This window comes from Chaetomium globosum, genomic scaffold (assembly GCF_000143365.1).
Source record: "Chaetomium globosum CBS 148.51 scaffold_2 genomic scaffold, whole genome shotgun sequence".
Lineage (NCBI taxonomy): Eukaryota > Fungi > Ascomycota > Sordariomycetes > Sordariales > Chaetomiaceae > Chaetomium > Chaetomium globosum.
The window spans coordinates 1,767,958-1,781,494 of NT_165977.1; the positions used below are offsets into that span (position 1 = coordinate 1,767,958).

The window sequence follows — 13,537 nt, forward strand, 5'->3', positions numbered from 1 at the left end:
AGGATTGGGTTGGCGATATTTTGGGGAAGCAGATTTTGGATTTCTCAGTAAACCATGAGTGGCGTGGCGAGTGGATTCACACGACAGCAAACGACCCTGGTACTGTAATTGCCTGTGCGCAGCGGTCCATGACAGTCCGGAACTGGGAAAGTGAGTTAACGACGACTTGATCGTGTTCACAGCTAGCGCAAGCAACGAGTTGTGAGATGCATCTGTAAGCTGAGATAAATCTTGAGGCTTACAGAATCCTTGGCAACAGTGAAAGCCTGGGAGCGGTGTTGAGGGTTGGAGAACAATTTGACAGGACTTGGCGCTGTGGGCCCTCCCCTGAAGCTTGGCTTGAGACATGCACTTACAGGGAGCTTCGCTATAAACGATCAGTTTCTCTTCCATTCTTCAGCATGATGGCAACCCAAACAGTTCTCGCCCCTGGGGGTCTAAGCCGTCATCAGCTATGACGAGTGGTTAAAAAAGCGCGACGCAAGCTATCAGTCCGATTTTAATTGAGGGTACTTCCCCAACACCTGACATTAATACAAGCTACATTGGGTGTAAGATCCGATCCCAACCATCCCTTCAATGAAAACATACCATGGAGATTCCAATCCCCCGTGAAAATAATGGCAACGCAAGCAGCCAAGGTTCTTATATATAAAATATTGCCTCGATGCCCAGTAGTTTCAATCGCCCAGGAATTCCTTCGCTCCCTGGATAACCCAGTGATTATCGCCGTAATATCCGCTCGCTCTTGGGTCGCTGGAACGAGGGAAGCCCCAACTTGATGCCTTCTTACACATGGTGTAGGCTGAGTCCACACCTTTGGTAACTTTGGCTCCCTCGGCGCCAATATCGCCAACCGCAAAGTCCCTCCCGCAACCTGTAAACTTCCAAGTCTACGTCTCCTCGTCCTCTTGCCCATCGACATCCTCACCCTCGAAATATTCCTCGCTTCTACCATCCCCGTCCTCATCTCCTTCGTCATCTTCCTCCTCTTCATCCTTTACCACTTGTTTCGCAGCCGACCCAGCCTTCCTCCCGCGGCCAGGCCCTCCCCTCGCAGGTGTAGTCGGTCCCTTCCTCTTCGTCGTATCCGTCATAGCACCAGCAACCGCAGCAGCCGCCGGCGCAGCAGCTTTCTTCCCCGACCCCTTCGGCCTACCGCGGCCCCTCTTGACCTGCCCCACGGGCGTAGCCGCAGCAGGAACCTCCTCAGCCTCCTCCTCGCGAGCAGCAGCCGGGGCAGCCACGGCGGCATCCAGCAATTTCTGCGCACTCTGGTCCTTCCTTGGCCGGCCCCTGCCGCGGCGAGGCGTCGTCGCGCCGGACGCAGTGGGATCGGCCGCCGCCGTCTTCCGCACGCCGCCGCCCGTTGTCTTGGCGCCGCTGCCCTTGGGTCGCCCGCGCGGCCGGCCGGATGGCGCCGGCTTCGGCTTGCGCTGGGAGGGCGACAGTGGGGGGCGACCGCGCTTGCGTTTCGCCGGCTGGTCCGCGCTGGGGCTGGCCGGTGGGGTTGATGCCATCGTTTTCTTGTCGACTTTCTTTTGCTTGTGTTTGTTTACTTGTTTTCTCCTCGGGTGATCAGGGTTTTTTTGACGAGGTGGTGTTGGTGGCAGGGCGTGGTTGGTGTGGTCGGATGTTCGCCTAGAGGGGACGCGTTCGGACGCGTTCAGATGCACCCGTTTAGCCGCTCGGATCGATGACGTTTGAAGGGGTTCTTGCGGGTGCGTGTTTGATGTGACAAATTTACACGTGTGGGCAAGCCAGTAGGTTATGTGTGGTCCGTGCTGCAGTACCTTGGATTGGAATGGAATGAGTTTGGTTTCCAAACGGTTGCTCTTTACGGAGGTGTTGTGAATACTCGGGATAAAAGAAGCAAGGGAAAATCAGCGGTTGGTGCTGCAGTGCACGGGCTAAACAGACACCATAACCCATTTTCAACCTGCCCATTTCCGGTTACCTACTTCAAATTTCATTTTTTCGGTCAAAATATTTTTATTCACTTTGCCTCGTCCTTTACTTCCACAGCTTATTTAACACTGGTTTCGTAGGAAATAACGGTTTTGACGAGGTTAATCCCCTCGATCAGCTGCGCAGCGTGGTACGACTAAACCATGCTGTATTGCTTGGCTGTATCAAGAACCAAGCATGGGTGGGAATTAGAAGGTTGGTATGGTTTTTAGGTAGAACTCCAGCCGTTAGTGATGCTCGCAGGGGCGCAGAAGCCTTAGAAGAGGAGTCGAATGAAGGGGCTTCATGACCTCAGGGCCACATTGCTAAGACTAGTCGAGACCACCACGAAATATGCACCTACCTTACCCAACCATGTCGCTTCCAACACTGCAAAAAACAATCTCTTCATCGTGTTAGGGTGACAATGTATGTACATTTCTCACGTGTCTCACGGGAACACCCGCGAAGTCAACCAAGTCATCAGGAAGAAGGTAGGCTTTCACCACCGATACTCCCAGGGAGAACAGAAGACGGTAAACGAAACTATGCCTCGCAGGCCCCCAGGTAGTCCAATAACGCCATTCGCTGTGTGCATTGCCAGTGCCATTACCGCTCAGGTATTCCCAGCCGCCCCCGTCCCAGTACCTTTTTTGCTCCCTTCCTATTCCGTATCTTTGATGCAGTTAAGACAAAGGAAATAAAAAAGCAAATAAAAGAAGAGGGAAAAACAAAACGTGATAGATCTGCAAGAACGTTGACAAGCCTCGTTGATACGGCGCCTGTCATACGAGAGCCGTTCTTGATGCCCGCTCGGCTTCTTATTCCTCCACCAGCCTCCTGTCCTCGTTCCTCCGTTCCTCCTCCTTCCAAAATGGCTGCCCCGACTGAGTGCCGGTGTAGCTCTGGGTATCATTCCCCCAATATTCCCGCCATCCTTTAGCTTTGTGCTCTCTTGCCATCTCCACCAGTGGCTTCAACCAGTCATAGTGCGGTGTAGTTATCGCTTCATATGCGAGACATATTCGGGCGCCCAGCTTGACGCCGCTCGTAGCAGTTTCGTAGTTGGCCGATGTTCGAGGATCTACCGGAGTCCATGTCCCCCCTAGTCCGTCTTCCAATGCGTTCCTCCGTCCCCGTCCCCTCCAAGGTACAGTTCGATAGCATACAACCCCATGGTTGCGGCAATGTTGACCCATCGCCACGTGCTGCCGCCGGCATCGCCCGCCCGCAGTGTCCACCCGGCATCGTCTCCACTGGAGACGCTAAAATGCTGAAGAAGCAGGCTAGTGTAGACGGCAATGAGCATAGACGGTGAAAACCAGCTGAGGAACCCAATTAGACGATTCGCTCCCTCAGTATCCTCCAGCGTCGGTTCCTCCATGATCGCGGTTGCGCCCAGTTCCCTGACGGCCGGAATGATCCGCGTGGCGCAATAAAAAACGATGATGCGATACGTCAACGAGATGATGACACTGGGAGTGATGGTCTGGAACGCGGCGTAGAGAAACTGGAATGACGAGCTCACGGCCGTGGGTAGGTTGCCCAACATGTGCATCAGAGTCGAGTACGAAGCCATGATAATGGGGGGTAACGGGGGAAAGTCAGGCTGCGCTGCGGCTGCCTGCTCGGCCGCGGCCGCAGCCTCAGCCGACGGTTGGTAGTCGGTAAAGATCTGGTAGACGCAGAGGACGGCGTAAGCGAATAACAGAGAGGACTCTACGGGGTTCCCGCGTCCGCTGGCGATGCCGAAGGCGCACAGAAAGGCGGCCGATGTCATAGCCACCCCGATAAGGGTGGCATCCAAGTTGCTGACTTGCGGGAAGGAAATTACACGCCACAGAAAGTAGACGGCGCTTGAAATGATAGAGCCGGAAAACACGAGGAGGATGATCTGCAGTTCATTTAGCAATGGGTCTTGCCGCTAGAACAACGTACTTACCACCCATGTGTCACTCCGCCCGCGGTTGACAAGCCATCTTGTGATTTGGCCGGCGGCCTGGATGACCAACAGGCTGCAGAAGCCCTCGAGCAGCTGGAAGACAGGGCTCGAGTAGCTCAAGGTGTTGTCCCATGCGCCCAGTGCCACCGTCTCGATAAAGCCATCTTGGCCAAAGAACCACTGCTTCCAGGTCTTATGGTGTGTCGACGTAATCTGCGAAAATGTGCGCGCCACCCAGCCGCTGCTCTCGGCGTCGACCGAGAAGCGGTTCAGCGACCAGATCAGCAGCGTCGGGATGACGACCCATTGTGACAAGCCGACCAGGTTCCTAAAAAACCACCGTATCCGCGACTTCTCTGGCGTTATGAGTTTTGCGATGCTATAGAAGAAGTAGAACAGGAAGAGCGCTAGCGAGTAGGCCAGTCCAGCATCGCGGCCCCCAACGTCGAAAGCGATGGGTATTGAGAGGACGATGCTGAGCAGGAAGATGGCGCTCGAGCACGCGCTAATAAACCACCACATCGTGGCGGCGGCCGGTCGGTGATGCCTGATAGCCCGGGCTAACGAGGGATCTGTTTTTGGCGATGTTTCGTCGTGGGAGACGGTCGCGGGGTGCTCGTGACAAGTGGCTCGGCACTGTGCGCCCACTTATGGAAGGGGTGGGGTAGGAGTTGGAAGGCAAAATTGATCGAGCAGCCGAGGGGCAGCTATACCACAGCAGCAAGCTCCCACAATCGGTCGATGGTGTTCGCCGTCCTTTCAACGTAGGCGGTGGATGCGATGGCGCGATGCGGTCCGCGGCTTAGGCGGTGGTCGAAACGATCGATTCGTCAAGGATCCGAGGTATTGGTCTATGGCCCATTTGGCACCCAATGTTCCGCATGGACGGCGGGGAGCTGGTGGTCGGCGGTTCGTAGTGATGCCTTCTTCAAGAAATAGGACTTAATCCCACAAAGCTTGTCGTTTCTTTGGTCCTTTTTCCGGGAGGCCGTTTCTTGAAGTTCTTGTCCACCGTGTCCAAAAAAAGAAGCGTGCCCTGCACCAAAATTTAGAGTGTCCACTGTTATCTGCACGTGTGTCCAGTCGCAGCTGCAGCTCAGGTCGACCCCGGCATTGACTGCATCGTCCGATCTGATGGCTGGACTTGTCCCGACAAACGATCTCTGAGCATGGCCACGCGAATCGAAGATGAGATCTGGTTCCCGGATGTTGGAGGAAGAGGCTGTTGTTGGCGTGTCGCATGTGCCGGAATCAGGTTGGAAATGATTGACGCAAGACACGGAAATGCAGCTAAACCCCTGAGCGAGCAGCATCTCACCGCTTCAGTTGTTGCATGCGCCAGCAGTCTTGGCATTGTTCGGCGCATGTGACAGCAAGTCGTCATCCGCCAACCACGAGCATCGATGGCGACAACGGATAGGACGCGGAACACTTAGAGAAAGTAGCCTCCAAGCTGATCTGCTAACAACAACCAAGGCAAGAGGTAAATGGTGCAGCGAGAAAGAGGGAAGAAGTAGGGGGCTTGTACGAGTTAAAGGCAAAACGATTTGATCCGGATGTAGTTAGCGTGCTAAGGCCCTATAGGCCCAGTGCCTCCGGGCGAAATAAATTCCATCCATCCATGGCGACAACGTCAACTGACCCTTTTAGTGTACCCACGTTTGCCACGGGGCAAGAGGCTTTCCCTGCTCGACAGCACCAAGGCTCCATTTAGTTATTCCACCTGATTAGAATATCAGCGTACACCTATCGGGGCTAGTGGGTTCTAGGGTTATAACCGGCTATCTCCGCTCCGGTCGTCATGAAGTCATTTGAATTGGGAACTGGGAGGTGGGCAACTAAGTGCCCGGCCCGATTGTCATGTGGAGTCGCCGGGTGTCGTTAGGATGCTTACAACTTTTTACTTCACACTCGTGATTCAGTCCATAGGGCCGATACAAGATCAACGCCGCGCAGTTCTCTCGCTAGTACCAGGAGCCACGGGAAGCAGGCGCCCATTCTGAGGCTCGACCGTTTGCTCATCTATTGGGCTATCTATCTCTGTAAACATAAATGTATGGGGTTAAGAAGCTGGGGCTGGCCCTGATCAGGCAGGGAGTCGCTCCCCTCATTCAGGCACACTTGTGCTCAGAAAAGCATGAGAACTGGCGCGGCTCATTTGCCAGGCAGCGGCGGAGTGCGTTGTCCTATCTCGGCGGCTTCTTTTCGTGCTCCTCCCCCCAGTGTTACAAATACAAGATATGCGTCAACACTCTCACTGCGTTCCCTCAATGGAATAGAAACACCGCTTTTGCCCAGCGGTATCAGGACGAGGACCGATTCGGCCCCGCTTGTCAACATAATCTATCAACAAGTTCACCGGGCAAACGGGTGTCGGAGGTCTCGTAAGCTTGCAACCAAAACTGGTAGGTAATTAACTGTCTGAGTAGCTTAGGTATTGGTGGCCTCGAGATTTCCATGCATGTTTTCCAATTGTTGAATCCAACACCGCAGTCCCGCCTCACGACCAGGCGCTAATCCTACTTAGCAACTGAATACTCTACACTCAAACATGGTTACAAAACCCAAACCTGCCCGACAGTACCACAGTTTATATAATAGCAAGGCAGGTGCTGAGGTCACTCTTCGCACTTGACGCGGCGATCCCTTCGCCTCAACCCTTTTATTGGTGCCTACGAAACTACTCTGCGGTGTTGCAGTCAGGAGAACAAAACCTAATGCCTGCACTGCGGCCCTACAAACACTCGACTGAACAAAGCTAGTGACAAGCAATGACCAACACCCCACGCTTCCTTCGGGCGAACACTAATGGTTGGCTGTCCGGTGTACTGCTAAATAGCCTTGCCGAGACTCAACACAGAATCCACTCGCCTTCAGTCCGACGCTCATTCTCTATTCATACACCCTTTCATCACATCATGTCCAGCATTCGTCATGCTGTTGTAATGAAACTATATAGAGGTGAAAAACAGGAATGTGTGGCAGGCATACCAGGTGCACGCCATATTGCGCCGGTAGCCATGTTGCCCAAGGACGGGGATGCTGTGCTGATGGCTCGGTCCCCGAAGGAAAACGGTCCGTAAATACTCGAAGAAACATCGATATTCGTGCCTGTGACCACATACGCCAACTACAGGCATGGTACATACAGTATCAACCCCCAGGGCGCCAAAGACTCGTCGCCACCGTTGTCCGAAAAGCAAGGCAGCAAGTAGTAAACACCCGCCTCAAACAAGGCAGTCAAGCGTTTGAAGTTCAAAACACCGAGTTTTATCCACCAGGAACACGGAAGCCATGGGCAAGGGAGGAAGATCGACAATACACGAATGTTCTATCCAGACCGTTCACAGCGAGGCTGCACGACAGTGGTCCACTCCACAAGACGAGCGGGAGATCGACAGCCAGCCCCAAACCAAGATCATAATTCCAGAACAGGCCCGGCAAATCTTGACTCGGCTGTTTTGGTATGAAACACGCCCAAATCGCCAGTGTCGGTAGATAATGGTAGGTCATCTTGGGCAAGTCCCAGAGCAGCAGGTGGCAAAGCCTTTATGACGACAGCAGCAGATCGCATTTCGCGCATAAGCAACCATGTACATGAGTTGCCACCTCCACTCTAGGCGGTACTTCAAGCTGGAAAAACCGGGAAACCAGGCTCGAGAACACCTGGCCTGAGCCGGCGTCGTTCGCCAAGCGAGGTGATAGGGCTGCATCGAATCCATGCTACTGGACACATGGGAAGATGAAACCGACGAAACGGGCGGTGGCCAATAAGCGACACCCCAGCGGATAAGCTTGGGCCCAGGGGCTCTTTTGTACGACGGCCCGCATCAAGGAAACTGCGCTGGGGAACAGTGGGCCCGCTTCCGGGTGTGTGTGTGTCTTACAGATGGAAGCGTGGGGGGCGGAAGGGAAAGGGACGAGGCGGAAAAGTGAGGCGGACCACATGGGTTGTGGAAATAGGCCAGTAAGGAGCGGGTCTGCCAATTCCCAAAATCGCACCCGCGCCATCCACGAGCTTACGGCAAGGTAGGCATGAGTGGTTCGGACAGACTGGGCGGTGTAGCTGACGAAAAGGGTATGTGGTATGTATGGCTTTGGAGGAAGCCTCCTCGACTGTAAACACGCCTTCACTGGACAGGCCTCGGCCGTAGGGAGGGGCCCTTGTAAGAGGCCATAAATAGGGGCCACCCCGCATGCTTTTGAAGAAGGATGGGCAAAAGAAAGCAACGTACACTAACCTGGCCGCCGCTGTCCCCTCGATATTCCCTCCCGCCCACCATGTCGTCGTCTTCCTCCATGAACAAATACTGGATCCCGCACCTGGACATCCACAAGAAGGTCATCACCCAGGAGCTGCAGTACTACCTCGGACCGGAGGCAACAGTGCGGTCCTTTACTCGCGATGTGCGTTGTTCAGTCCGCCGAGCTCTCGAGGCACTGAGGGCTGACACGTTCGCAGGGAGAAGATGGTTTCTTGATCACAACACCGGGACCTTGCCTAACAGATGTGAGCCACCGACTTCGCGGCGAAACCCGATCCGACCGCAAGATTGACAGCCCTTCCATCAGGAGCAAATAGACGATATATGTGTCAAGTCCAAAGAGATGTGGGAAAAACAAGCCGCGGCTAGGGCATCCGGGACCGCGAACAAAGTCCTTAAACGGCCACTCCACCAGCCCGTGGTCATGTCGAAAGCCGGCACGGGCGATTCGACGAGGCGGAGGAGAGAGAGCCGAAGGAGTACCGAGTCCAGAAGCCGACGTGACGAGAGACGGAGAAACTAATAATGATACCCCACGGGAAACCCAAACCAAGACATGGTTTGTTGGCACCTAATGATGGATGCAGGGCCGGAGGGTCAACCTGTAGGCGGTTGTCTTGCGAAAGAGGCACCAGGGTTGGTGTTCCACTATTCTATGGGTTCGGCGGATGTTGGGGGGAGGTAAAGTGTGAGAGTGAATGAATGGCGCACAGAGTGTTTGATATTGGCCGCCAAGGATGCAGCTGCAAGATCAAACTGTGGCATGGCGGTCAAGGGGTTTTAGCTTCGGACCAGCAATATTGTGCCATCTGGCATGCCGCAACTGCAATGGACATCGAATTTCCCCTTGTCTTTGGCGGAGAACTGCATGTGTATGTCGGATCCTGCAGCCGAACCGAAAGCTAGTAAGCTTTTGAACGGACGGGGAATCCCAATTGGGCTGGCTCCATATCCCTGTGCATTTAGACGGGGCGAGACTCGGCGACAATTGAAGCTGGGGATCGTGAGGACGCTGGGTCATCGCGGCGAGCTTTGCGCAAGTATCTGTGGCAGACTTGCACTGGTCGATATCCCGCACTCCCGCAGAGATGTCAATTGTTTGCATCAAGCCCTCTCCGCCCCCCCAACATCAGGGCTTCATCGGCAGTCAGCCACTGTGCTGCGAGAAGATAACGGCCTCTGAAAATTATCGTAGATCAGACACACTATGGTCACCGCATGTCGTCAAGACACGGAAAAAGAGGGTCATTGTGTGAGGAGGACAGAACATCTGAGATTGGGTCCCTCACCGAGCGGGCCACAACATATGCTGTGCCACGCTGAGTTCGAGCTGGTGGTGCTTTTCCACAGAAAAAAAAAACTGTATCCTACCCCCGGAGACCGCAAGGGGGAGAACCGGTCCGAAAAAACAACCAGTGCTGAGTTGGCGCACCCTCGCCGCCGTGTTCGAAAGCTTTCCCATCGATTGCTGGCGAGGCCGCATGTCTCGCAATGACGCACCCGGTGAGAATACATCGAGTAATGTTGTCTGACCGCAAAAGTGCATATCAAGACGCGGCGCCGCTAGGGGCTCAGCTGGCCTGCTCGAGGGCCTTGACTGATGTTTCGTATCTCCGAATATCGAAAGGCCCGGCCGACCACAGAAGGACCGCTTGAGTATAAACCGCTAGTCTTCCACGGCTTGACTCCCTGTTCGAGGCCAGCGGAGCTATATCAGTAATGTATCCGATGACATTTACCCACTCTCCCACACGGGTGTGTTCCGATCCGAGGCTTTCGAGAACCAAATTAACATCCACCAGACTGATGACGGAATGAGTTTCTTCTGGCAAACGGTGCTCTAGTGACAGTACGCCGGACGCTGGCGAGTATGATGTTACACTGACGGTATTTGGTCAGTTTAGTGTCGTAAAGGTTTCAGTCAAACCACAGCCGCCCGCAGTCCCGATCCAAGGACTGCTATAAATGCCAAACATAATTGTTCGGGTTAAGGAAAGACAAATCTTACCAGCCTAAAAACCTCACTTTATCTCCCGTCTCTTTCCGTGGTAGTGAGGAGAGTAGGCACAACTGGGACGGTCGTGGACCATAAGACGACATGGTGACGTGCGGTCCCGGTGCGGTCAACACATTTCTACATTTGCTTGGCTTCGTGGCATTGGGAGGTTGAAACCCCAAATCCAGTTGAGTGGGTTCTTTCTCAGACGGGAAAGTTTGGTATTCGTACGGGGGAAGTGTGTCGGGCAGCACAGATAAGGATGCAGTCAGTTCCATTCTCTGTGTTTTGCCTTCATCGTCCAAAGCTACCAGGTCACATGACCGGTGGGCATAAACGGGTAAATCCCGGGCTGAATCGCTGGGCTTGCGCGTGCCGCAATCACCCGACCCAGCAACGGCCTTGTTGGCGCCTTGCATCATACCCCCGATAGGCAGCCTTGCTTAACATCCAGACAATCTTCGTGCTCTCGTCATCCACAGCTTTTGGTCCCGAATTCGACACATTGCTGGACGAGGCAGCCTGCTTAGTTTGCGCGTTCTCTCTTTGGCTGCCACTCGATAAGCGGACGACGAAGCGACTTAAGTCAGGTTTCGACCCCGCCAAAACACTGCGAGGCGTCATCGGCACAGCTGGTCAGCTGCCCCTGCCCTCCCGCAAATACTACAACAACCCCGAGTTTTGCCTCAGGCCCAACCCCCGATTCTTCACCTCGCCCATACCACCGTCTGCCGCCAATTCCGACTAGACAAACTCGCCATGTCAGGTATCTGGGGCTGGTTTGGCGGTGGCGCCGCGCAAAAGCGGAAAGATACACCCAAGAATGTCATCCTCGACTTGCGGACGCAACTCGAGATGTTGCAGAAGCGCGAGGCCCATCTCACACGCCAGATCGAAGAACAGGAACAGATCGCGCGGAAGAATGTCAACACAAACAAGACCAGTATGCCTTTTTTTACCGGCGCTCCTGTGGATCCCGTGCGGCTAGAATGCTAACTCATGGAACCCGGCAGCTGCGAAGGCGGCACTACGACGCAAGAAGATCCACGAACACAATCTCGAGCAGACACTGAACCACATCGGGACCATCGAACAGCAGGTGAACGCGATCGAGTCAGCAAATATCAACCAAGAGACCTTCACGGCTATGCGACGGGCAGGCGACGCGATGAAGACCATACATGGCAACCTTACCCCGACCAAGGTTGACGAGACGATGTATGTTTTTTACTTTACAGTAAAGCGGGGATACACAAGAGCTAGTACTGACAGCTGGCAGGGATAAATTACAGGAGTACAACCGGCTTAACGAAGAGATCGCAGAGGCAATGGGTAGCGTCAGCGTGGGCCCACAACTTGATGACACAGAGCTGGAAGACGAGCTTGAGGCACTCCAGCAGCAGGATCTCGAAGACAAAATGCTGGAGACCGGCGCGGTCCCTGTGGACTCCATCCAGCGGCTGCCAACTGTGGCGAACGGGGAGAGTAAGTTCATAGAGGCTCGGGTAGCCTTCGTGCCGGTTCGGACTTTACTAATATTGTTTAAGTCAAGGGCAAGGCACCCATGGTTGCCGAGGACGACGAGGAAGCGGAGCTCAGGAGGCTGCAAGCCGAGATGGCTATGTAAACGTGAGGATTTGCGTCGCAATGACGTGGTCTCGCTGTCACTTGCGTGGAGTATACGGCCCGGTTTTTAATTTGGCGTGGTTCCCCTCGCATCTATTATGAGAATATGGGAGGATAGGTGATTGTGGGTAGTGTCTCCCGCATAGGTATCGACACAACTTGGGGGGTTTTGCCTCTCACTCGAGGGACGGCGTTTGAGGTTCAGGATTTAACGTGGCTATGGGAGGTCGCTGGGGAACATGTCAAATGCAACTTGTTTACGGTAGTATGAACCTTGATACACCAGATCTGTTCACTGCCTTGCTCGGACTTACGAAAGCTTGTTTGCAATCATTAACTACTGGAATCGCCAAGCACCCGAAACCCGTTGATGACCCGGGCAACCCTTGTGTTATCTACTTATCGCCCCATGGCATGCTATGCGTGTCCAGGTTTGACAATACTAGAGAGCGTCTGTATATTTCATTCGTTCTGTGTATATTCTGGAATTAAACCATCCCTGGCCGCTTCGATCCTTACCGTCGCAACCTCATTTCAGAACCACTCTGGGTCTTGCTTGGTACGAAAGACCTGGCCAATTTACTGCCATCGATAGCGGTACTGATTTTTCTGTCGGCGGAGAGGTGATATGGGAGGGAATAATGATACTCCTTGGGCCGGATCAAAACATGGGCCCTCAAGACAATGTCCATATTGTGTCGTCATTGATAGCTCCCGGCGAGGAGCATGGGATGAGGAGTCCAACGGCCTTCCGTCGTCCGGTTTCCCCCACAGCACCTGACTCACCAAATTGCATGCGCGCACTCGAACCTTTCCGGCCGGGCCTTCAAGTCAAAACCCAATGTGCACGGGTGACATGACCAATCGCGAGGCAGAACATGTTGGAGTCAGACACAGGGGGAGATTACCGCATTAACAGACTTGCTCGTAGAAAAAGCAAATATAAACCGATGTGAGTCGGAAAATATCGAACAGTGACACAGCCGAGATGGTCTAAACAGCTAGAAAATAACACGCCGAAGCCCAAAGTAATGTTAACAAGAACCTATGAGCTACGCACTCGACATCTGCGGAGTATGATCACTGTTGTCGTGTCGAGTTGGATTACAAAGGTTTTTACCCTTCATCTGTACATCGAGAGCATGGGTTCCAGGGTTCTTTTGGCGTGTCTCTTGAAGAAAAAAGAGAAGGGGAGCACGGTGCGGGACGAAGTTGATCTCATGAGTGCTCTCGTTTGACTCAATTCAGTCGTTCCCCGCGTGGGACCCCAGGTATCTCATGGTTGCCAAGGTGGCGTTCATATCAGTGGTAACTCCCCATTGCGATAGTTGCATTGACTTGTACAGATTCCACAATAGTTACGCACGTGACATTCTGAGTGGAATTTGGGCAGCCGCGGGAGTTCCATGCCATCGTTACTTCGGCCCCAACAGCTCTTTCTGGAATTCAGTTTGAGCTCTCTTGTGGGACGGCAAGGTCGGATAAGTTCGTCTGATTCGTCGACTCTCAGTCGCCAAACACACCGCTTTTTGTCATGCCGTGCATGGTGGGAGGCGAAAGTTTTGATGTCGCGTCGCTCCCCAGGGCTTGGCAAACTCGCCGAGGTCAACGTTCCTCGCCAGGTTGTTAGCGCGGAACCTGGCATCAACCCCTGACTAGCGCGATTGTGAGCGGTCAGAGGATTTTCAAGAGATGCTGGCGCTAACAAATCGGTGTTTACAACTACTCCTCGTCTCCACGACCCGGTAGCAAGAATTTTAT

General features: G+C 53.8%; 5 protein-coding genes across 5 annotated transcripts; 3 read left to right on the plus strand and 2 right to left on the minus strand.

Moving 5' to 3' along the window:
* Window positions 1-893: 893 nt before the first annotated feature.
* Window positions 894-1,520, minus strand: CHGG_02685 (uncharacterized protein; the record flags this gene model as incomplete). Its single annotated transcript, XM_001229200.1, has 1 exon — window positions 894-1,520. The coding sequence occupies one exon, from the start codon at window positions 1,518-1,520 to the stop codon at window positions 894-896; it is 627 nt and encodes a 208-aa protein (XP_001229201.1).
* Window positions 1,521-2,768: 1,248 nt separating this feature from the next.
* On the minus strand, window positions 2,769-4,411 carry CHGG_02686 (uncharacterized protein; the record flags this gene model as incomplete). The annotated part of the gene is made up of 3 exons (XM_001229201.1): window positions 2,769-2,994; window positions 3,117-3,622; window positions 3,890-4,411. 3 exons carry the CDS (start codon window positions 4,409-4,411, stop codon window positions 2,769-2,771), a joined length of 1,254 nt encoding a protein of 417 aa, XP_001229202.1.
* Window positions 4,412-5,941: 1,530 nt separating this feature from the next.
* Window positions 5,942-7,104, plus strand: CHGG_02687 (uncharacterized protein; the record flags this gene model as incomplete). The annotated part of the gene is made up of 4 exons (XM_001229202.1): window positions 5,942-6,065; window positions 6,169-6,294; window positions 6,862-6,964; window positions 7,041-7,104. 4 exons carry the CDS (start codon window positions 5,942-5,944, stop codon window positions 7,102-7,104), a joined length of 417 nt encoding a protein of 138 aa, XP_001229203.1.
* A 1,066-nt stretch (window positions 7,105-8,170) lies between these two features.
* CHGG_02688 (uncharacterized protein) lies at window positions 8,171-8,677 on the plus strand (the record flags this gene model as incomplete). The annotated part of the gene is made up of 2 exons (XM_001229203.1): window positions 8,171-8,296; window positions 8,450-8,677. The coding sequence occupies 2 exons, from the start codon at window positions 8,171-8,173 to the stop codon at window positions 8,675-8,677; spliced, it is 354 nt and encodes a 117-aa protein (XP_001229204.1).
* Window positions 8,678-10,909: 2,232 nt separating this feature from the next.
* Window positions 10,910-11,777, plus strand: CHGG_02689 (uncharacterized protein; the record flags this gene model as incomplete). The annotated part of the gene is made up of 4 exons (XM_001229204.1): window positions 10,910-11,093; window positions 11,164-11,368; window positions 11,430-11,635; window positions 11,698-11,777. 4 exons carry the CDS (start codon window positions 10,910-10,912, stop codon window positions 11,775-11,777), a joined length of 675 nt encoding a protein of 224 aa, XP_001229205.1.
* Between the last annotated feature and the right edge of the window lie 1,760 nt (window positions 11,778-13,537).